This window comes from Phaenicophaeus curvirostris, chromosome 11 (assembly GCF_032191515.1).
Source record: "Phaenicophaeus curvirostris isolate KB17595 chromosome 11, BPBGC_Pcur_1.0, whole genome shotgun sequence".
NCBI classification, from domain to species: Eukaryota; Metazoa; Chordata; class Aves; order Cuculiformes; family Cuculidae; genus Phaenicophaeus; species Phaenicophaeus curvirostris.
Window position 1 is genome coordinate 10,090,714 of NC_091402.1, and position 24,347 is coordinate 10,115,060.

General features: G+C 41.2%; 1 protein-coding gene across 1 annotated transcript in view; it reads right to left on the minus strand.

Moving 5' to 3' along the window:
• Positions 1-1,253: 1,253 nt before the first annotated feature.
• RYBP (RING1 and YY1 binding protein) overlaps positions 1,254-24,347 on the minus strand; it is a 41,354-nt gene continuing 18,260 nt past the window's right edge. Inside the window, exons 3-5 of the mRNA XM_069865536.1 lie at positions 7,157-7,333; positions 6,945-7,043; positions 1,254-2,976 (exon numbers count right to left, since the gene is read on the minus strand). Coding sequence (XP_069721637.1) covers positions 2,724-2,976; positions 6,945-7,043; positions 7,157-7,333 — 529 coding nt within the window. The 3' untranslated portion in view covers positions 1,254-2,723. The remainder of the gene's footprint in view (positions 2,977-6,944; positions 7,044-7,156; positions 7,334-24,347) is intronic.

Below are 24,347 nucleotides of genomic sequence, written 5' to 3' on the forward strand. Positions count from 1 at the left end.
CATGGGGACGCTAACTTCAGAAATTAAGTGTAAAAGCAAACGCTATCCTTCAAATCCACAACACAACAGCTACGGATGAGGCCGAGGAGGTTCAATGCTTAGCTAGCAATTTATACTGAATGCAGGATTACAGGTCACTTGTTCCAAAGAAATTTTCCCACTTACTTATAGCAAGCTACTTTATCAAGGAGGCATGCCCAAAGAGACAGATGTTACCAACTTTAACAGTAGCCATGAGTAGCTGGTTATGGCATTAAAGCTTTTTCAGCTGATCTACAGGTCCATTTTCACTTGAGAAAGAAGCGATTTCCTGGTACACACAATGCTTTATTTTGGTTTTTTTTGCACAAATTCCCGGATTCAGTGAAGGCAGCGAGCACGCGGTTTGACTTGAAGCACCAGAATTAGCCCTGCCGACGCCAGAGGGACTTGCCACTCGCTCACTCTCTCCACTGGATCAAGGCCAAGATGCACGCAAGCCTAATTGATAATGGATAATTTATAAAGCAGTGCAAAATATACAAGTTCAGGGGCATCTTCAAAAAATCTCTCTTAAAAAATTATTCCAATACATTTCAGTAAAATAAATAAATATGGCTGACCAGTTTACCCTCCCTGAGACCCTTAAAGGAATAGTAAAAACTGGAAAAGGAATGTCTTTGCAATATCCCACTAATGTTAAAATATGGATTGAGAAATTCATAGTATTTAAAACTATGTATAATAAATTGTCTTGATGCTCATAGGGAGCATCTGGTTTCCTTTGGTTCTTTAATAAATACATTAAAAATGCTTAAAAAGGTAAAGACTGCCTATACCGTGAATATAAGCAGAATTAAGTCAGGGTGCCCATGTTAACGTATTCGGAGTAAAACCGCTGCTTGCAAAGGCACTGCCGCTGCCCGCACCCTCAAGGAGGGGCTGCAACGCATCCCTCGCACATTTCTGTCACCAGTGCAAAGGGAACCTACGTCTGCTACTCAAAAACCACACAGATTTTAAAAGAAATCTTAAATCAGTTGCCTCCACAAAGAGAAATCACTCTTGCTAAGCAAATAATTCACAATGTAACAGGCTGGCACAAAGTTGTCAAAATGCGGCCCTCTTTCATCATACCCAGAAGTTATGCATTTGATGTCAAATGAAGCCACAGCCTCTGCACCTGCAAATACTGCAAAGCACCCTGGGGCCACTAAATAAAGATGAAAAGCCGAAGAGGTTTGGGGTTTCAGGTTGTATTTTAAAAAAAAAAAAAAAAAAAAAGCTTGTTCCACCTCTTCAGCCTAGTGTTTTAGCAGGATAAAGCATGGAAGGTAAACTGTAAAGCAACACTAACAGGCCAGAAAAAAGAAATTAAGAGTCTGGATAGCTTTAGAGCAAGAACGAAGGAGATGCTGGTCATGAGCATGAGCCACACATATCACTTGCTTGCCAGCATGAAAACTTTTCCCTACTTTTGCTCCCACAGCAGGAGATCTAGAAGCATCCAAGCACTGACAAGAAGATGCTATTCAGAAACCACTCTCGGAATACAGATAGGACTTCAAGAAGAGGCACCCTATCAGCACAGAGGGGACAGAGCAAAGGTGGCTGATGATGACTGACCCATGGTGCCACCAGCTGCAAAAAGCACCAGCTTGCACCTTCAACCCACAATGGCTCCCAGCTGCCTTCCAACCCAAAGCAGAACACTCCAGTTCTTAAGTTACCTCCATCACTGATGCAGGTGGACAAAACTGAGTCAATCTAAGAACATCAAATGTCCATGGGACTGGCTATGCATGACAGAGCAATGCTCACAGTACCGAAACACACAAATCCATGGCATGCCAAACACCAGTCTGGTTATGAACTCTTATGCTCCAGTCGGGCACAACTTTGCACACTGTCAATCTGAGTTACCCCAGTGGAACCACAAGCTACTCAGAGCAATCTTTGCTCATTTCGGATCCCAAGCCACAAAAACCAAAACCGCATGTCCAGTACGTTTTAGCCATTGCTTAAGGGAGAAACAGGAAAGGAACAAGAGAGAGAGTGGGTCACATCCAGGTTCAAACCTTCAGGAACATTTTTCACCTAAGACCAGTTCCATTTCAGTTTCAGTACTTTCACAGAAGGGGACTGTCCCAGATCTTGAACTGTTCATTTTTTTTTTTTTTCACTTCACAGTGTTTCAAGCACCAGCGTTTCCATGTATTGGTTTCAAATAACCCTTTATATATATTTATTTATATATATATTTATATATAATTTATATCAAAACTGATAGTACACAGTATAACTGGAAGAGGAACTGAACTTAAAAAGGATATGTTGAAAGAGAATGGAGTTTGTGAATGCAATAAATAAAGCCCCCTTCCCTCCCCACCCGCTCCCTGCCCCAAAACAAAAAGTTGTAATGTTCATGGAAAATTGTGCACAGCAGATATTATAAAAAAGTAGATTCAAGAGCACATCCAATTATAAATGATTGTTAGGAAAATCATATAAAACAATGGAATACATAAAAGTGTCAGGAGTAATCATTAGGGTGAGAAATTCCTTGGTGGCCAGATGCCCACAGCAAGCAGAAGTTATCCTGGTTGCATCACTAAGAGGTCGATGTCCAAGAAAGTGTATGTTCAAGCACAGAAGAGGCTCTCCAGGATTTGAACAGCGTGGGCAGGTGGAGTGTTTGAATTTCATACCCTGATTCATAGTTTCCACAACGCCATGTGCAATTTTCAGAAAGATTCGTCGTTGACTGCTGACATGTCCCCCTTTGGTGTGGAGGAACGGGACGAGCCCTTGTCTGTGCTCTCAGAGCCCGAGCTGCTCTGATTCTGTTGTTCTGATCCTGCACTGGAGGTCACTGTAGAAGACGATGTGGAAGAGGAACGAGTCTTTTCCTTAAAGTCTGTGATAATTACTGTGACATTTCCCACTGTGACTGCCAGCTGCTGTGCGGTACTTCTGTCTACATTTTTCAGTCTGGGTCTAAAATAAACAAGAAAACATTTATTAAAAGGATGAAGATAAATGATAAAGGAAAAGTTTATTAGAAAAGCATTCAAAAACAAACTCGGCGTGATTTCTCCTTTTCACGCTTGACTGTAGCTGAGAGGAGAACCAAGGCAGCAGCTAGTACTGCACAACAGCAGACGAAGGTTTGACTCCCTGCTCCCTGTGGCAGCCCAGGCTGCGAGGGCTGCAGCAGCACACTCAGCCCCAGAGTTAAAACCTGGCTTGCAGAGCCCTGCAAGGGTGCTCTGCTGTAGCCTTATTCCTAATCCAACTCTGCCAGAAAGGAGGACACTATTACAAAGCCAAGAGGACAGGAGCCAGACAAACTGAAGGATCTCCTCCCCAAGGGGCAGATGAAAGAGTTCTCTTATCTAAATTCACCATCTCATCATGTGCCCTGATGTTATGAGACAAGGCTGTGACTCTGCAATACAAAACCACATGAAAGCATTTGACCATGGCTCTTTCATTCCCATATTGGAACTCTGCAGCTGCAAACAACACAGGCACTGGGACAACTTGGCTTCTCTTTCAGCTGCTTTGAGCTTATACAAATCAGATGCCCAATCAGCCTATGTATAAAATCACTCAAAACGTTCCCTCTGGAGCCAAGGCTATTGTAAATAAAATCCAGAATGCACAATGGTATTTCTTGCAGATTGCACTTTTGGTTAGAAGGGGGGAAAAAAAAAAAAGAAAGGAAAAAAAAATCAAAACCACCAGAAAAGAACACACTGGTATTTATAGCTCAGGATTATCTCAGTGATTTGCATGCTGTGCTATCATTCAATTAGTAATGTAGCTAAAAAGGGTCTAGACTCTAGAAAGCTGACATTCATGCACATTTCAGCGGCTGGTCCAAAGCTCTGACACAAACCTTGGACACTCCTCCAGCTACCAGCAAATTCCAAGCCAGCTGCAGCGACTCCTGCAATTTACAGCTTTTGCTCCTAATTAAGGGTCAGGCTTAAGCAGCAGAATATTCCCAACAGGAAAATTAAAAAGGAGAGTCTTTATACATCACTGAGAAGTAGCTTGCTGAGAACTGCCTTATTCCAAGGGATAAGGGGAAGGTTAGTTTACTTTGGGATCAAGCTCCAGCTTTTAAATCTGTGCCTCTCCTCATCTGCGGCACACTAGGCTAATGCAGCCAAAACAAAAAAAAAGGGCAAATTAAACCTACTACATATTTGTCAGCCACGCATACTCAATGGCTTGCAGTAGTAAGTTAACAAGGGGGAAGTCCTCAAGAAGTAGTTATACAAGTGGTATTCAGAACAGACAGAATAAAGTGTTAAGGACAGAAGTACAGCTTCAAAATAGAACTGTATTTCTACAAACTTCCTTACCCCAAAAATGAAATTTTTGTTGTCTGCAACACTTGTCTTGTCACTGCACCAAAAATACTATTTTCATATCTAAGATTATCTAGGAGGCTGTTTCAACTTTCGAGAGGTACCCCAGGAAAAGCACTTGTAACAGATAGAAAATACAATTGAAATACTACTGTGCTGGGATAACTGTCAGTAAAACCTCCTACATGAAACAACACTGTCGTTTAGTGACCAGCCTTCTCAAGCCCTTAACTGTGCTCAGTGAATTCCTGCAGCAGTGAGACACATGCCCACACGTATGTGCTGTACATACGCAGTTGCAGGAATTGGCAAATTCAACACGTAACCACAGGCTAGATTAAATGATGTCACTATTTCTGTGGGTAACAAGAAAGGCCAGCCAGCTCAGCAAGTTTTGGGGTTTCCGTTGGCTTTCAGATAGCATCTCAGCAGATGAAGGCTGCCCCTAAAGCGTCAGCAGCAAACTCATCAGCATGTGTTCCCGGAAGCGTAGTACATGTACGTATTTTCCTCCCTAAGCCCCAAGTTCCTCTAGGAAATCCAGCTCTTCCTGTAATCTGCCTGGGTCATTTGTTTTCCCTTGTACTCAGAAACAGCCAAAAAATGCTGGCCCAGGTATTAGAATAGACCTTCCTGCCTCCACCTTTCTACCGGGTTGAACACACTCCTGCTATTGCTTGTCACAAGCCAGCACTGATAGTCATATTTAGGGAATAAAATAAAACCAAAACAAAACCAGAAAAAACCCAAGGAGTTTGTATGGCCTAACTTGCATTAAGTTCTGCCCAGTAAAGCTCCTGCTACCAGCAGTCTTTGAGATAAGCCATGCACCAAATGCCTGAATGGAACTGCCCCAGCATCTCTAAATGCCATGACAAAGGACCACGGAAGGACTAGGGGGAAGCAGAGCTGAGGCACGGGATTTCTCAAAAGACCCACTCACAAACTTATTCTCAATGTCAGTTTTAGAACTGAATCCTTCAACCACTTCTGTGGGATGTTTTAGGGGTCTCCCCTGTGCAAGGGGCTGATTAAGCACAGATGGAAGCCTACAGACAGTCTCTTCAGCACACGTATACAATTTCTGATTCCTGCAGAAGGCAAAGGGATTGGATCACTCATGTTATCTGGCAAAATTAAACACCCTGATGATTCATATTTATAGCTGAAAAGGTTTATGGCCAAGTAAGAAATGTGTTTCAAGACAATCAGTCTGCAAGCGCACAGAAAGATATGGAATAAATCAAGATATTTTGTCAGAAACAGGCACACTATACAATAAGTTCAAACAGGATTCCCTAAAATTCACAGAGATCCTTAAAAGACAATTTATAAAACTCAATTAAGAAACCTAGGCATAAAAAAACCCAAGAACAAACCAAATCCTGAACAGCACTTGTGACTCTGTAAAAATCAGATCCTTTAAAAAGGCACTTGACTGCACTCCTATAGGCAGTGAGCTGCAAGAGAAGTTCCACAAAGTGAACACTTAAGACAATTTAATAACTGAAGGAGATGATGTATACTTTAAAAATACCCACCCAGAACTGATACTATTAAGGATTAATTAGGAATGATAAAAGCTTGCCACAAAACATGGTCTAAAAGACTGCAGTAGACAGAGTCTTTTTAACTCCTTCAAGGAGTTAAAAACCAATTATTTGATGTAATCTATCAATTTAATTTTATCTCGTCAGTCAAGCACATCAAGTCTCCTGCATCCTAAGGTTCAAAATAAAAAACATTTCAAAAAGAGCAGGACCAAAAAGTCACTGCAATAAAGATATATTTCTATAACCAGATTGGGCATGGACACTTACACCTTTGGCACCTGAGGAAGAGTTAATAGCAGTCCCCACAAACAGCTCAAGTATTCTAGCACAGCAAGTCATCCCAATGCCCTCGCTACATTGAGGTCGAATTCTGCTCAAAGTTCCAGAACACAGAATCTATACTTTGATGCTGAATTTTTGATTTAGGAAATAGAGCATCAAGCACTTGCTTAAAGAAAACAAGCGTGGAGTAAAGGCAAGACTAGGAATAAACATCTCTCCACATACAAGTACTCATTTGAGGTTCAGACAAATGTGAAACCAACCATTCATGCGTTTTGTTGATAGCAAGATTCTAGTAAATCTGTTCATGCAGTCTTTTAATTCCCATATACATGAAAAATTATCTTGACAATAAGAGTGACTGAATTACGGATAAGGAAGTTAAAAAGTAACCTTTGTTACTGCTATCAAGTGACGATAAGAATTTGACAGCTGGTTAATTTTTTTCCTCCACTGTGTTTTACAGACAAAAGCATTACTACCCCACTGACAATATCATTATTCTAGAAGACAAACGAAAACTGAGTGGCCCACAGAACAAATATTTCCAGTGCTTTAATCTGTTCTCAGGAGCAGAGTGTTTGAGTGCTTGTATAAGGAGAAGGCTCAGAGCCACTCACAGTCTTTGCTTGCTAATGCTGGCAGACCCTTGTAGGTCAGACAGTACTCTGCCTCTGTCCATCAAAAAGACAATGTCTGCTATTTAAGACAGTTGTTGGAAACCAAGAGCTTAACTTTATATTAAAGTTACCTTGAAGTGTGATTTGAGTCGCTGGTCTTTGTTGTAGTATTCCCAGACTGTATACTGTTTGCTTCACTAGGAGGATCTTTCACAATATCTGACTTTGGTCTGTAAGAATTGGAGGGAAGAGGGAAGAGATAACGTTAGATAACTGCACAGTTCAACAATTGACAGTGCTACTGAAAGCACTTCTCATTTAATACTGCATTCTTCAAACTTACTTAGTCTTCTTGTTAGTGTTCTTCTTTGTAACACTTGGACTAATTTCTTTCTCTTTGTCAGGTTTTTCTTTGTCTTGCTTTTCCACTTTCTCCTTCTTCTCCTTCTTAGGTGGTGGTGGGGTTGCGTACTGTTGGGCAACTTGCTGTGCCACCAACTGAGAGTTTATTCTAGGTTTTCTGTAAGGACAATAAAAAGAGAGATCTATAGTCAGTTTTACATGGTAAAAATGACTTCATCAAAAGCAGTATAAGGATTTATTTCAGCAGCCAGGGAAGAACACTCCACTTATAAAGAGCCAAATGGATGTCCTTACTTAATGTGAAGTACTACCAAACAAGATAGAAATTTTAAAATTAAGAAATACTCCAAACCACTGTTTCATCCACTTTTACCCTCATTTAACATTCTTAAGTATAATGCTCCCTTTGTCCCATCCCTGTCATGAAATCACAGCAAATTTGGGGAGGGAGGTAGACACAACAGTAAAGAAAAAACAGCTTTCAAGAAGTTGCTAGCCACATACTGTGGCTACACATTAAGAGAAGGAACAGAGAGAGTGTGATAGCAGTAAGTTTCCTGATAAACATCTTCTCCTTTATATCTTTCAATTTGATTTTTCAAATGAGCTTCTGGTTCCCTGAAGAAGTAAACCATGCACAAACAACAAAGAACAAGAGAAGGTAACTGAGATGACTTTGTCCTGTGGCCTGGGAGCAAAGCTCGCTGGCAGAAGCACAGAAGACAAGCAGGCATTCACACTTCCACAGGGGAGCAGCTGTGCCAGCCTCCGACGCATCATCCTCACACAATTGTCTGCAGTCCCCAGCGGTGCTCGGACAAAGCACACAAGTAAACTCTTTCAAAGGCTATTTCCATTTCAAATTATGATTTATATGAAACAGCTTCACAAGTAACCAATACCCTGGCTACTGCTCCTCACACATTCTCACAGAAACATGTACATTTGTCTCTCCTGTACTCCTCTTCCAAACACTTGTCTCCTCCCAGATTAATGACTGAAAAACCACTCCCTCCCAGCCTGGCACATCATAAAACAGTTTATACTCTGAATATTCTAACTATCCATGATCAATTTGAGGAGAAAACCAGGTTATCAACTCCATTAGTGGTGCATTATGAGCTGAATACTACTTGCAACAATTGCTGATGTAGTTGTTACATTGGTTGTAAATACAATTCAAGTTTTCAGCATAGGTCAGACCAAACAGATCATCAATGAAATCAGTACGCAGTTATCATTAAGTCTACAACTGGAACACAAACTCAAGGGTTTCTGCTGCAGAGTTCCAAGTTTAATTACAAACAGCCAGAGACACTTTAAGAAGATACTTAGTGGTTTCACGTGTTCATGTACAAAATACTAATTGCTCACATGTAACATCTGAATTTAGAAATAATACAGACAGAGCATCAGAACAGTAGTTCTACTTGTCACAAAAAGGTCCAAGTATCTAGTAAGTCTCTCATGGCACTTGTTTTCTGTATAATGGTACCAAAATGCTCTTATTGAAGCCAGATACACTCAATATTTTATTTCATTACCACAGCTTATTATAAAATCTATGCATCAGGTTGTAACCAGGCCCCTGACCCACCTCAATACCACTTGCATTGGATGTTTCACCCAACACAAACTTTAACTCACTTTTATGCTATGCTATGCTCCACATACATTTCCGAGTGAACACAAATGATCTGGTCTTCTGCCTTAAATAACTACAGTGCTGCAACGTTTTGTAGATCTGATCAAGCAGTTACCTGCTGCACAGAACAGTGAAGGTACTTAACATCCTTGCACTTAAAACCCTGTACAGAGTAATTTCTGCATCTATGACTGAGAACAAACACGTAAGAAAAAAGTGTCTTGGTTACATGGAAAAGATTTTCTGATTGATGCAACCACACTGATGCTGACAACAGTAGCTTGTCTCAGGCAATCTGCTAACTGCCTACTCAAAAAGAAGAGAGAGAGATAAAGTGTCAAGAAATCTTCAAAGAGAGGGCAGATAACCAACTCCCTGCATGATTATCCGTGATTAACCTCACTGCTTGAAGCTGCCACTTCTGCCCAGACTTAGTTATTTGCTGTTTACAAAACCAGCCAAGTCTGAAACCCGAGCCATTCATGGGAATGAACCTGAGGGCACCTTCATAGTCTGCCCAAGTCTGATGCGCCTGCTTGCAATGTCTAACCTCCACAGCTACTGAGCTATTGTTCCTTTTGCAGGAGTGCTGCCCTGCTTAAAAGAAAACAGGGTTTTTTTAAATGGCAACTTCAAATAAAGCAAGATTTAAAATGACATAAGTAAGTCATAGAATCACCAGGTTGGAAGAGACCCACTGGATCACTGAGTCCAACCATTCCTATCAAACACTAAACCATGCCCCTTAGCACCTCAGAGGGCTAAGTCACACTGCATTTCCCTAGAGATGGCTGGAATCCAAGAAAGATCAGCCTCAAAGTGCTCCTGCAGAGACACTTCACCCTGTGCTCTCCTGCTCCTGACGGCACACTATACTTACTAATTTCTATCATTTTCTGGCCAGCCACTGGCATAACTAGCACATCTTCTATCCCTTCTTATCCAGGATGGCTCACCAGTCAGGGCAAATCCAACACTGCAAGTGGAGCAAGGAGGCAGTGGGCACAGGCAGGGGACTACAGGAGTGCAGCCCTGCTGAGGGAGTTTCTCCTGCTGCACAGAGGAAGGGAGTAGAAAGCTGCTGTAACTGGGGCCAACCCTGAGCATGTTTCAAGTTGTGCTGTACTAAAAGAACAGGTTTAAAAAAAAAAAAAAAAGAAAATAGCCAATAGTTTTCCAAGTCCTAATTTGGCCATTTCACTTGCACACACTGGCAGCAAACTTAAGAAAGTTAAAAACAGGTAAGTTAAGCAACTGGCATACTAATAGTTCTAATAATAGCAGTAATACAATCTTTCAAATAAGGCCCACACTGCCACTACAGCCAGGATATACTGGTTACAAGCCCATTACAAAAAAAGCCAAGGAAATCAAGTGGAGCAGCTCATTTTTAACCACAGAAAACTATAGCCATAGTAACCACAATCATGTAAAATAGCTGCAATATCCAAAACTTGCTCCAAGTTTCCCTGCCTACCAAAAATCCCACGCTTCAGGGACTAATGCTGATCTAACATAGCACCCCTAGCACTGACCACCCCTCCATATACCATTCCTTCCCCTGACAGCCATTCATGCCACATGCTAGTCACACTGTCTGTCAAAGCAGTCACCCTCTTCGAGTGTTGTGATTTCTCCTCCAGCAGCAGCAGTGGGTACACTTGCATTGCCTTCCAGAAGTAAGCAAAAGCATAAATTGCAGCGGGTACCAGTCGTCCTCCCTTTCAAAATTTGAACAAGGGGGAAAAAATATCAGTGGAGAGAAATAAGCCTCATTCCCACTCCGGCCACAACAATTTAGTGTGCTCTTGCTTCTACCACAGAATTTAAACTTGTCAGACTAGAAGGATCCCATTTTACTTTTTCTTGTTTTGAACACTACAATGTGTCTAAGTCTCTCTACCTCCAATTTTGTTCCAGCTGGCTCTTTTTCTTTGTTAGCAATCTCCAAAGAGAATGCTTTGATATATTAACAAAATAATTGCATTCAGACAGAATACCCTGAACAGAAACTTGTAGCCCCTTCTAATTTTTTTTATAAGAATAAACAGCCCTAAGTATTAACTGTTTTTACCCCAAATCCGCTCACAAGCTTAGTTTCTGTAACATTAAAACAACCCATATAAACAAAGAATACATCTACGTGACAAAATTAATGCCCTCCTGGGTCTCTTCCAAGCTTTCTAACAGCCCCAGTACCTGGGGAACAACAATATTGTCATTTAGTAGAAAGTTTAAAGCTAATATTACACAGAAACCACAGCTAACAAGCTTCAACTTCGGAAAAAAATATTTGAAGAGATGCAAGACTTAGTACTAGACTTGGCTATTGAATTCCTAGGCAGACACTGAACGCTGAGCCATGGTGCTCTGCTTCCTCTTGAAAACCACCAGGTCTACCAGCCCAACTTCTGCTACAAGAGACTTCGCTTGAATCCCCTCCTCGTTATGTCCCTACAAATCAAAACGTGCCCTTATGCCTCGGTGGCCACTGTTACTTATGCCTGCTTGGTACCTAGTATAAAGCGAATGCTTTCATCAACAGAAGCCAGTATTGCGCAATAACACATGACAGCTGGTAATGACAGCAGATGAACACTAAGAATTTTTCTAAGTGTCTGAAGTGTAAGTGTCTGAAATAGACACATTTCCTTCCACCTGAACATTAACATAAAGTTACACTTTGCTTGGACAATTTTACTCTAGTTTAGGGACAGCCTGGCACAAGACTCAATCATCAAGACATAATCTTAATGTGACAAATAAATGAATATTAGCCTTTTTCTTTTTTCAATGAGAGAGGAATGTTTTCTTTCCCTCTAAGAGCAATTAAAGTAAATTAAACCGTGCTTTCAAAGTTATGTTCAGCCAAATAAATTGTTTCACATTAGTTAAACTGCAGTTTATATCACAGCAGCAGATATTTGTGCAACAATTCATGATCTCTGCAGCAAGGACACTGATCCATAAAAAAGCTGAAATATATTTGCCTATTCCAAGTGCAGGTTAAGCACTAAGGCCTTTACCATCAACTACTGTAAGTGATGCACAAGAATACTCTTTACTAATTCTTTTAGCAACAGACCTGCACAGAAATGTTATGACTCCAAATACAACACCTCGAGATTAAGTGACACTGGGATGTTTGGTTCATGAGAAGTGGAACAAACGCTAGACCTTTCATGAAGGGCTCACTGCCTGTGTTACTTTTTCTGTTTTCAAGAGCACAGTATGTACTTCAAAGGTTCTACTAAGTATCTCAGTGCTTCACCACCTGCATATTCTTCTGTACCTAACAGCTTACCTATAAAGCCTGTTTCAGGACCAAATCCAAAGCACTGATGCCCAGGAATTCCACTTTTCCACTCCTAACCCCTGCAGCTGCGCTTAGCAGTAGAGCAGCACAAATCACATCACACATCCAACACATGTTAGCTACTCAGACCTGGATCTCAACACGGATATAGGAGGATAAGTTCCACCATATTTTTCATGTGACCTTAATTTCTGTGTCTGTTTGGGATTTCTCTGGTTCTGTTGCCTCGAGAAAAGGCAAATCAACTGCCTCCCAAGGACACTGCAGAGTAGAGACTGCTGCTGGCTCTCATACCCCCAGCAATACAGAGACCTTGAGGGACTCTGGCAATCCCCAGAAATGTGGATCTAATTACAATTGCTCTTACTTTCCTACAACTGTGTTATCAGAAGAATGAAAGTGGCATCAAGTGGGATTTCAGAGTCAAAAGCCTCATGTAACATGAAGTACCGAGGATTTGGATAATTTCATGCTGTTCTGGCTTTGATGCAAGCAGCGATACCAGCAGACCTCTGCATGGTTCACTGCTTCTTTGAAAAAAAATGCATTTCATACGCTGTGCAGCGTGAAGTACAGGATTATTTTAATATTCCTAGTCACACATCAATATATCTTTGCTTAAAGAAAAACAAGAAAACAATACTAAATGTATTTACAAAAGCATTTATAAAAGGGTTAGTGTTAGAACAATAATACAGTAAGTGTACTCCTCAGCAATACAGTAAAGCACAGTCAGAAGCTAACCCACAACAACAAAAATTTAACATCTTAAAAGGATTCTACATCCAGAATCAATAAAGCTTTGGAGAAATTCAGCCAGAAACAGGGTGAGCACTCATTCTTGTATGCATATTTTCCAGCACATTTCTGATGACCACACGGTCCTTTTTAGCAACAAGAAAGAGGATGAATGGACAAGTTGTCCTTAGTAGCCAACTACAAAGCAGTATGGAAGCTGTATGCATCTATCCCATGAAAGTTCTTCATGGATACAAGACCACAAGTCAATGAAAAAATAGTAAAAGATGACTAGAAGGAGAAATGGCAAGAAGTATGTGATAGAGCAACATATTGTTGAAAGAACAGAATTTTCCGTAGACACCGATGTGCTAATGCTGCGGGTTTATTTAGAAGACAGATTAACTTCTTTATTTTTAAACATCTACGGAACATCCACTTCTAGTCTACTGGTTTTGCTTTTTTCACAGCATTGCCAGCAGGTCTCTTTCAGCTGAAGAAGAGAACAGCAACCAACCTTATACAGAACGGCACAGCAATACTCTTCAAAGACTCAATAGCGTTAAATCTGAACATTTTGGAAAAAAAACAGGAAAGAATAGCTTCAAACAAACAAACAAAAAAGTTTGCCACAAAATAAACTAAGTGTATTTTAAAGTTTAAAGCCACCTCCAGAAAGCCTCCAAACTGTTCAACGTCCCCCTCAACCATCCAGCCCGCTGTCTTTCATCTCCTCAGAAGAATCAAGAACAGGCAGCACAGTGATAAAGGAGCCTCAACTTTGTGATAACTATTCCTGTCTGTGACAGCAAACCTTGAGCTGCTCAGATTTCAGAAAAAGCGTTTTAAGCTTCGTTTGACCACCAGAAAATTTGCAGCTTCAGGTCACTTCTCACAGTTCAAACACCTCCCACAGTTCTTATGTTTTTAAACTTTTTAAAGTTCACAATTACTAGCAGTAGTTAATATTTAGTGGTTTCAGCTGCCAGCTCCTCTGCCTTTTAGGGTGAAAACCTGCTTTTCTGTATTTTTTCCCTTCTTTTTTTAAGAATGGGAAAGTTGTTTAACAAAATGCAAGCTGCCACCTCCCTTTACACAGCACAACAGGCATTCCTGTTTGCTGGAAAGCAGCTAATCACTGCCACCATGCCACTAGAGGAGAGCTGAGCCTCTTTGAATGATGACTAAAAATACACCTCAATTCTTACTTGTTAATTCTCCCTTTTGCAGCTATCTAATTTGAAATCATAAGGTAGGCAAAAGGAAGAGTTAAACACAAGTTGTTCTTCAGGCTTCTTCAATACCAGTGGAGGGAAAACAGTGGTGACAGTGAATGACAACACTAAGTATCAGTTGCTGGAAGAGAGCTTGACATTTACTTAACCACTAAGACCCTAGAATTTAAGCTACTATGTCTGCAGGAGGCAAAACAAAAGTCATGTTTAAGTTTTGGAAGAAATACTGCTCTGTTTCTCCTTCCAGAGTAAAAGCCTGCCTGGAAGCTCAGGCGGCGCTGGCAGTCTCGTCCACCCTCTCATCTGTAGCACCTAAACTGCAGCAGGAGATAATTTCATATCTAATCTGCAGCAGTTAACAAGTGCCAGCAAAAGCCCTCAGGCTGTCCAGCAGATGCTCACCCTGCAGCTGCTTTCTCTGCCTAGACCCAATCCCTGCCAGAGACCTGCTCCGACAGCAGCAGCTGCTCAGCATTCTCAGCCCTGTCCCTGGAGCTACAAGCAGAGGCTGCAGCCCCTACGCTTGTCCTTGCCGGCTGCGCGGTGCCCACCTGCACTGCTCCCCCTCTGCAGGCACTGCAGACACTTGTGGAGATATGGATACAGACACACAACAGCAAGGCAGAGCGGAAGAGCTGTGCATGCTTTTGAAGCTGCACCTAGATTCATTCGCTAAAATTATTTCCTGTAGTAACATCCTTTAAGGACTAGAATTGAAAAAAAGTCTGAATTTGCTTTTTCTGCTTTCATTAAAAATAAAGCACAGTTCCTTAAATAAGGAGTTCAACACACTTCTAAATGCACGTAAAATAAGTAAAGAATTGGCAAACCACCAGATTTATCATATTTTAAGCACTTTGTCTTATTTGATGGGCAAGAAGAATATTCCAAATTATCTAAATTTCATTATGCTTACAAATATTATAAAGCTACTTCTGAATTATGACCATATATAAAATCTAAGACAAAAGTACATAGCCAGAACTTCAGCTTTTCAGATGTTTTCTTGCTCCACTAATTCACATAAAAAGTAATTTTCTACTACAATTTAATGGCCATATTGTTTAAATAAATCAGGAATTAGGAAAAAAGAGCTCAATACATTGCTCTTGCTTAAAACAAAACTTGCAATCTGTAACAGATTGAATTAGCATCAAGTCCCAATGGCAATGTCACCTTAAATTCCAGTTGAACAACTTTACAACTCCCTTTCTTGGTCTCTGCCTAAGCATTTGCCTACCACCAGGGACACTTAGGTCCACAGCTAAACATCCCAAAAATAAACCACCTCCTATTCATTTATTGCATTTGTAGGGAAGAAGTACTACGGCAGTAGAAAAATTGTGCTACTATATACAAAATCTACAAGTGAGTGTTTATGAAATGAGATGCAGCTGTAAATAGGAAGATCACACAATGCCTGAACTTGAAAAGATGGCCTTGAGATTACTAAATCATTTTTCTTAGGTATGTGAATTTATTTGGTCACCAATAATTTTATTCACATGTTACAAATGCTGCATAAGCTTCAATTCTAGAAGCCCACTGTAACTGCCCTCATCATATACTGACCCATTTGCTGACCCACTTGGGGCTTCAGGTTAATTTGTCACTGAAAATTCCAACCAGCATCTCAGCAGGCTGTGCACTGAAACAGTAAAACACGTTGTGCAGGTGTTTTCATCTATGGACACACCTTATTACAAAATATCAAACGTTCCACGATCTACAAAGACTTACAAAATTGTTATGGAAGATTCACTGATCTCAGCACAAAGCTTACATGTCTGCTCTCACAGGAATGATGATAAAACAGAGGCTATTTTACTTGCTTGTCACAAACAACTGCTCTCACTAGCAAAAATTTGAAGACGGTTCATAAAACTGGCTGCTACCAAGGTGTGTATAATAATATACTCAGATTTACAACAAACCCAATTACTTAAATACTTTTTCCTATTTGGCTGTTTATTAAGCTATGTGTAATGCTAAGAAGAGTGGACAGGCTCAAAACTTCCCACTGAGTAACACATTGCCATTGGTAGCATGAGGATATAAATGAGTCTGTCGAAAATTCAACATCTAGACTCCCTAAAGCAACTGCTCATGATTATTATAAATTAAAATAATGAAAATATGAGGAAAATAATAGCTTCAGCAACTCTAACTAAAGCTAAAAGCTGGGAATGCTAGACTTGGTGTAATACAAGTGCTTTATCATTGCTGCTAGTATATGTACTTCTGTTCCAGACACAGAAATCTTGAGTAGTAACTGAAATTGTCACATATACACCATCCTTTAATCCAGCATGATGTGTCCCATCCACGAGCATCTGCCCCCAGGTTTTGGGATACTGAAGCTTCACACTTCCAAGTTTTGTGTTTCTCCTGTGATTTTGAAAACCAGCAAGAAAAAGGAAAGATGCCAAGAACACAGTTAAATTCTAAAGTTGATCCCCTCGCCAAAAGTTTGTACTAAAACTAAGAAGTAAAATACATTTTCAAAAGCATCCTTCTTAAAAGCCTGCTGTTGGGTAAGCCCGAAGAAAAATGCATACTTTTCTCTTCTAGGAAGGTGAGTTATAAGAGCATTCTCTTTTGACACGCTAAGCATCTACAAATTTGAATATGTATTGACATACAATGCCTAATAATATGGCATGGCATATCTAGTACCATGCAACAAGCAACAAGCAACCCACAGATAGAAAGGCTCCATAGTTTTCCTTGAAAACAACTAAGACATTTCTACTGTGTAACTCTGTTGCAGAGTCTCCTGGCAATGCTGGGGTGTGCTGGGTTATCAGAGTAAAATTTCCCATGACACTGTAACACTGTACTCTAGGGGGGAAAAAAAAAAAAAAAATAAAATTTCCCTAACATTTACTAACCAAGCTAAGTTTACATAGAAGCAAAACAAGAAACTGCCAGTGCTACAACAGATGCAGAATGGTCTCAATAGGCGCTAAATCTCTAGGGATGCCATTAAAAGAAAAAAAAAAAAGCACCAACTGAGCAAGGCAGTAATTTTAATTCAGCTACACCAGACACTGCAGGCTTTACCTAAATGAAATTGAGTTTTTCTAGCAAGCAAAACCTCCTTTTTATTCAAAAAAGAAAAAAAAAAAAAAACCAAAACACAAACCATCAATGATAGGATTGTCTTTCACATGAAACTACATTTCAAGAGTCCTTGAACAACCAAGAAGGTGGCTTTGCCGACAGAGCTCCAGCCTGCAGCAGCCTCAGAAGAGAAGGGTCCAGGGAGACCTTAGAGTAGCCTTCCAGTACCTGAAGAGGGCTACAAGAAACCTCGGGAGGGGCTTTTTACAAGGGCATGTAGTGCTATTAGACATTGGGAAGAAATTCTTCACAACGAGGGTGCTGAGGCACTGGCACAGGTTGCCCAGAGAAGCAGTGGCTGCCCATCCCTGGAGGTGTTCAAGGCCAGGTTGGATGGGACCTTCAGCAGCTTGGTCTAGAGGGAGGTGTCCCTGCCCATGTCAGAGTGGTTGGAATTGGATAACCTTTAAGATCCCTTCCACCTCAAACCATGCTATGATTCTATGATTTCAGTGACACACAAGGGCTGCTGCTCCACTGCTGCCCGGGAAGCCAACACAGCACCAGGCAGCAGCACAGCAAGGCGGCACACAATGGTACCCGTAAGTGGCACCCCACCTACTCCTTCATACCTCTGCCCCAGAACAATCTGCAGTGAAAGAGTCACTGTCAATTCAATAAACCAGTTTGCTTTTCTAAACACAAGAAGAAATAAAAGGCACTGAAGGACAATGAGGCATACAGACATGCATTTTCAAAAGGCCACTATGTGCTAAAAGGAGCTCTTTTTCCCCATTGCATCCTCTGAATACACATATACAAGTGGCATTTTGGGGTGTCTGGCTCCAGCCAGGCAGCACAACAAGCAGCAATCCTGCCCACGGGAAAGCCAGAGGAGAAGCCAGGTGCCGGGCTGCCATCGATAGTTGCTGTTCCAGCACCGTGGGAACAAGAGAGCCCAAGAGCACAGAAACTTTTGCTTTCAGAATTATTACTCCTGAGCATGAGGAACTGACCCAGATGGTTTCAAAATTTGCCAGGAAACAATACTACAATACTCGGATCGGAAGCTCTTCCTCCCCCCTAACTAGAAAGCCTTAGAAGAAACCTGTAAAGCAGACCGTTGGTTCCCTAATTGGAGCACCAGAGTTACCTATGTTTGCAGCTAGCATGTTTAGAATAGGGAAACTCAGCTACTGTTATAAACAAAACTAGCAGAGTGCACTATCCTATGTCACAGAAAGCTGGGAATAATTAATTAAAACAACAGAAATATTTCCAAGCCCTCTGCAAGACCAATTCTGATCTGTGGATAACAACGATAACGACTGGTCCTAACAACGACAATGACTGGTCCTAACAAAACTATAATTTTTAAGAAAGTTCTTGGATAAGAACCCTAAAACGCTCACTTTGTATTTTAGAATGTCCTCACGCTGTTATCATCCCGGTGACGGCTATTTTGCAGTCTTGCACACACTCACATGGCTTGCATCTATTTGTACATATACTTCACACAAAACCAGACAACCAAAACCTTAAATTGCCATCCTTCTGGTACAAGCCCCGAGGAGGAAGAGCAAGAAAATGCAGTTAAAAGTTCTTTTTTATTTTTCTTAATTCTTCAAAACAATTCTGGTGCTCCATCCTAAAGAAGTGGTTAATCTCGCTGAAAACTACTAGTTACGCTGTGAACCTGTGCCAGCTGCAAATCACTCCAACCGCCTTGGCACCATCATTTAAAGTCATTTTCCATTTAAAGAGTCTCACATCAGCGCCAGTACAGCCTTTCATTACCCATCCCACTTAATACCCACAATCTCTCCACAGCTCACTCGCTCGGTCTCCACTGACCGAGCAGCACACAGAGACTGATGTGCGGATTATTGGGATTCCTAATGCCTTTTCTCCCTGCTGGCTGAGTGCTGAGCACTTGGCAGCCTGCCTGGCCCACAACACGTGTGGGTTTGTCAGCCTAATGCACTATGTCATCTGGAGAGTCTCCGGACGAAGCGAGACCCAACGGCGTCCACATAGCAACAGCCAACAGCTCCCAAAACTCCCAGCTACTACACTTTCCAGCACTGGTAGCAAAAGATACAGAAGTGAGTGTCTGGGTGTTTGCCACTGCTTGATTTCTGAAAGGCAAACATGCAGGGTAGGAGCAGAAACATTTCACATGGTCCTTTAACCAAAGGCTAGAGTCAGGACAGGGCTTTCCCGTATGAAACATCTGTCCCCACTTGATCATTGTCTTGCAATGACTCAAAATCTGCATGTAAAGACTCTATATTTGAGTAACTTTTTTTTCACATAACCCACCTTCTGTTAACTAAATGATGTCAGTAAAAACTCAGAGATAAGGGCTCAAAAATGAGTTGTGACGATGTCAGCTGTCACTCATCAGTTTAAACCATACCCTATGCCCAGCATTTAGTCAGGGCAGAAAAGAAATGAGCCTTACGCATCATTCAGTATAAAAATATAGTGCGGTATTTTAAAGTGTGAGGAAACATATCAGCTCTGTAAATCCCACTGTAAATTCTTACAGGATGAGTTTACAAAGGAGACAACATATAATGTGCAAATATCAAATAAATGCAAATTTAACATCATGCCAACTAAGAAGTGTAATGAAAGTGAAACAGGTTTGTAGATGAATGAAATACAGAACCAGCAGAGATCTTACTTGGAAATAGAAGAAAAGAGTACATAAAATACAGCTGAAGTTTCACTTCCTCTATACATGAAAATACAACAGAAACCTCAAGCACAGCACATGGCACATCCTCTGCAATCTCCTCAAACACCACATTCTGTCCATACACAAAGATTTTCTATTTCATATCTTATGTCAGATTAGATTTTTTGTCAATTATCATCCGAGCAAAGAAAGACAAAGATTACCTACTATAACACTAAATACAGGGAATTTAAGGCAACACATTATAAACCTATTTTTTCTCCTAATAAACATATAATTATTTTATAATAGCAAACAATAACAGAACAACTAAAGGAAAGTTTTGAAAAGCACTACTAAGCAGCCTAGCTGCACTGGGTTTGGTTCTGGTTGAGTGTATCATCCAGCTCACAGCATCACAATACTCAGGCACCTCAGCCTCAGGTGTACTTACCAATATAGCCCTTAGTTAAAAGGAAATAAAACTAACCATGGGGAAATTGTGACTAACAGTGACTTTCTTGCTTAAGGATGACTACAGCAGAAGAAAACAAAAAGGTTTCCTGAGCCCCAGGACTAACCCACACTGGTGACACACATCTACCCGATTAGAGAAATTACTTGCTTCTAGAGATTTGCAAAAATGACTCAGTGATATTCTACTATTTTACGTTGCTTCCTCCTCCAAATTCTCCCTGCATTTGTTCAGCTAACTGCTTATCACCAGAATTTCCAAGTTAGAGCAAGCTAAAACCAGAACCCTGTCTTCATTCAAACGCATTGCAGAAAGCAACAGGGACTGGGTTGAGCAACCACTTCCTAAGGAGCTCAGACCCCTGCTCTGCACTAAACTGGGGAGTAAAAAAGAGCACACACTTGTGTGGCTAGGATAACTTTATGGGCAATTACACACATACAAACCATCTTGAGGAAAAACCAGAAAATATTTAGTCATCATCATCTCTTTTAATAAACTCTGGAGTCACTTGCAGTAGCAAGTGCCAGGATTCAAACCATCACAAAACCTCCCCATGCATCTGCACTGCCCACATGAGACAGCCCTGCTCCACTCACCACAGGAGCCCTGCTCCTGTGCCCCAGCCTCTCAAACCCACTTATTGCCCTTGGCCAGATCTTGCCAGAGCCACAAAGCCAGCCAGGTCAACACCGGCGCAACGGCAGCTCCAGCACTCACAGCGAACAGTGGCAATGAAGGTCATGAGCACTGAAGCCCCAGCACAAGTATTTGCAGCCTGAACTGCAGCCCCTAAGGTCTATTTAACATCTTAAAAGACCAAGTGGCAACTTAGAAAAACATGTAGGCTTAAGTTCAATACATTATAATGGCCACTTCTGATAGAAAACTTGAGGGTACACAAAGTAGGCAAGGTTGAAGCAACCACCTTAATGCTGCAATAATACAACTGCTCATTTTTCAACAAGTTCCCTCAGCAGAAACTGAGATCAATCAAAGAACACAGAAACAAGCACGGAAAATATCACTATGGCACAAAAACAAAAGCAGAAAAGCTTTTACGTACCTCTTTTTAACAAAAGAAAGTCTAATTTTGAAACAGCTGCTTCAGAGACAAGCCAACACCCCGAGGCAGGGGCTAGGTTTGATTTTGTTTCTGTTTATTTCACAGTTTCCCTGTTTATTCAGCCTCTTTCCTCTCCCGGTGGCAGCCAGGGCAGCATGGGGCAAGTAGCTTCATCCAAAACCAACAAGCAGTCCTCACCCTGACAGCTGTTCTCTGAAACACAGGTAGCTATGTTCTTCTGAATTCAGAAGAAGCCTCAGTCTTTTCTAAAGGAAAAGGGTAGCAAATGACCACAGAGTTTGCTTGGAAAAAAAAAAAAATCTTGGTTTTTTTTCACAAATGTCATATTAAGCTGAAATGGTAGTGAAGGTCAAGAGGGAAAAGCCAGCATGTTACACAGTCTAAGCTCGATCTGCCGTATATACTGCTTGCACAAATGTGAAAAACACCAGCACGAGCTGGAAGAAAACTCTCTACTCCTTCCCTGGATGGTGCAGTCATTTCCCAGAGATTCTGGTAGGGTCACCAAATGTTTGGGAAGCGTCCAACACGTCTGCTTATGGGCAAAATGCATGTTGGTTATATATCAGACAACACATCCCTCACTGAAGTTTAACCTCAGTGACACCAATTCCACCAACTTCAAGTGAATGACTTCTGCCTTTTGGAGACAAAAGACTGACTTACTGAGGGATCGAGGGCTGAAGGAAGAGTAACAACATGAACCTTTTAAGCACACATTTGTAGCAGGAAAGCTGGATACCGAACAACCTTTGCAGACAAGTATGCTCATTTTAACACCAGTGGTAGAGCTCTTCTACAGGGATTTCCATGGAAAGTCAGTGTCCAGGCAGAGCGCAAGTCTTGCTCTACTTCCTTTGGGAATGGTGTGCTTGCATTCAGATGTAAACCCAGACCTACAGTTCTCCTGATGTCAAGTACACCTAGCCAACAAGAAAAGAAACATTACTGCAAGGTACACAAAATAGCCTGCTACTTGTGATACTGGAACGTGGCTAACAGTAGCACTGCTGGGACCTGGTATGTCTGACATCAGGACAGGACTTCCAAGCCCCACACAGACCACAGCAGAGGCTGTGCCAGCATGTGCTCTCACCGGGGGTCCTGGCAGCAGCCCCACGGGCTAGCTGAGCACATCCAACACACTCAGCAGGCAGCAATCCACATGCATGGTTACTACTTTACTTTGCTGCATGAAACTCAACTGTTACACAGGGCAAAACAAGCTGCAGGGACCTGATGGTCGGGGCTGTTCCTCTCAAGTTCTTCACAGGCACAGCTAAACAAGAAATTCACCAAAACAGACAGACTCCCATCAAAGTATTGGATAAAAAATTGCCAATAGAAGAGTGATTTTAATTTAAACAGACATGGTCTCTTAAGGGCTACCATTTCAATGACTGACATACAGTGACATAAAATACCTGATGAGCTTATAAAAAGAACCTTAAATCATCAAGTTTACTGAGGCTGGACCATTAAAGAGCAGCAGGCAAAGCAAGCCCACGCACAATGTCCACTGCAAAAGCAGTGTCCCTTCACAAATTACTTCTTCACTGCTTCAAAAAACAAACTAGCCCACAACAGCAGCTTCACAGGCAAGCTCATTCACCATTTTTATAAGAGAAGTTTCAGCACCAAAAAAAGAAATACAAAAAAAGATTTTAATATCAGCAAAAGCTTCAGGACATTTAATCTCCTCTGGTCCATTCAGAGAGGAAAAATCAGTCGCCTAACACAGAGCCTAAGGGTTCTTTCAGAATTTTACAGACCAGTGAAGCAAAGTTCTCCACACAGTTAAACTATTTTAATCCTATATGCACACACCCTCCACACGCGCACAAACAACCTGCCTGGGTTACAAGTGCTCAGTCATGAATAAACCTTGTAGATGCCGCAATACTTGTATCTGTGTTTCACAGAAAGCAGCAGCAACAGTAGTACTAAAGCTGTGCTGGTCTGCTGTTTTAAGATCAACAGTTTCTACAGAAAGATGTAACTTTGTTTAAATCAACACCACACAGTTAAAAAAAATGACCCTCAGACTTCCAAGCCTACTTTCAGGGCAACCATGCTGAACTGGATAAGTTATTCTAAATAACTCATAAATTATTGCAATCACAGTATCTCTCAAATGCTTTCAACTTAGATTCCATATTTTAACGTCACCTGGACTGATTTTCAAACTCATCTGAACTTACCCCCTTTCCACAACGCTCAGGAGTAGCCTACACATTATACAGACCTCATCCCCAACGCCTCTGGACAGAGGCAAGCACAGAAGACCGGTATGTAAACACTCTTGGAAAAGTAAGAGGCAGTGAAAGAGACTATGAATAAATAACTACCACCTGCCTACCCACTGAAGTACATTAATTATAGAGAATAAATGAATGACTGCTTTGCTTACTCAGGGAGGTGAAGATAAGAGGTACAGGTCTCCTCATACCTCAGATGTGAGTTTAAAACATTCTCAGTTGGCAGCAACACACAGAAAAAAAGTCACCAGCTGTGACAATTAACAGCTTCATTTTAAGTCTCTTTTGTGCAAGTGAATAACTCTTCTTCTTAGACATACTACACAGAACAACCATTTCTCAGCTAAACAGATACATTGAATACACACAGCTAAAACCTGAATGTAAAGCTCAGTTCCCCTCACAAAAAAAAAAAAGTTCCCCAACGCTGGGAAGCAGACACGCTATATTTTAACATTGTGGAGTTGGAGCCTCTCCAGTCCTGTCTGCACACACAGAGGATGTGAATGGGATGAAGGCTCCAGCATCCTCCAACAAGCTCAGTAATACTCCATGGTATCAACTCCTGCTTCTTTAAAAGGAGAGTCTCAGAGAAACTCAAAACCAAGATCACTAACCAGCCTGCAGAGGAAAAGGCGCGATGTCTACAAAATGAGTTATTTTAGGACACG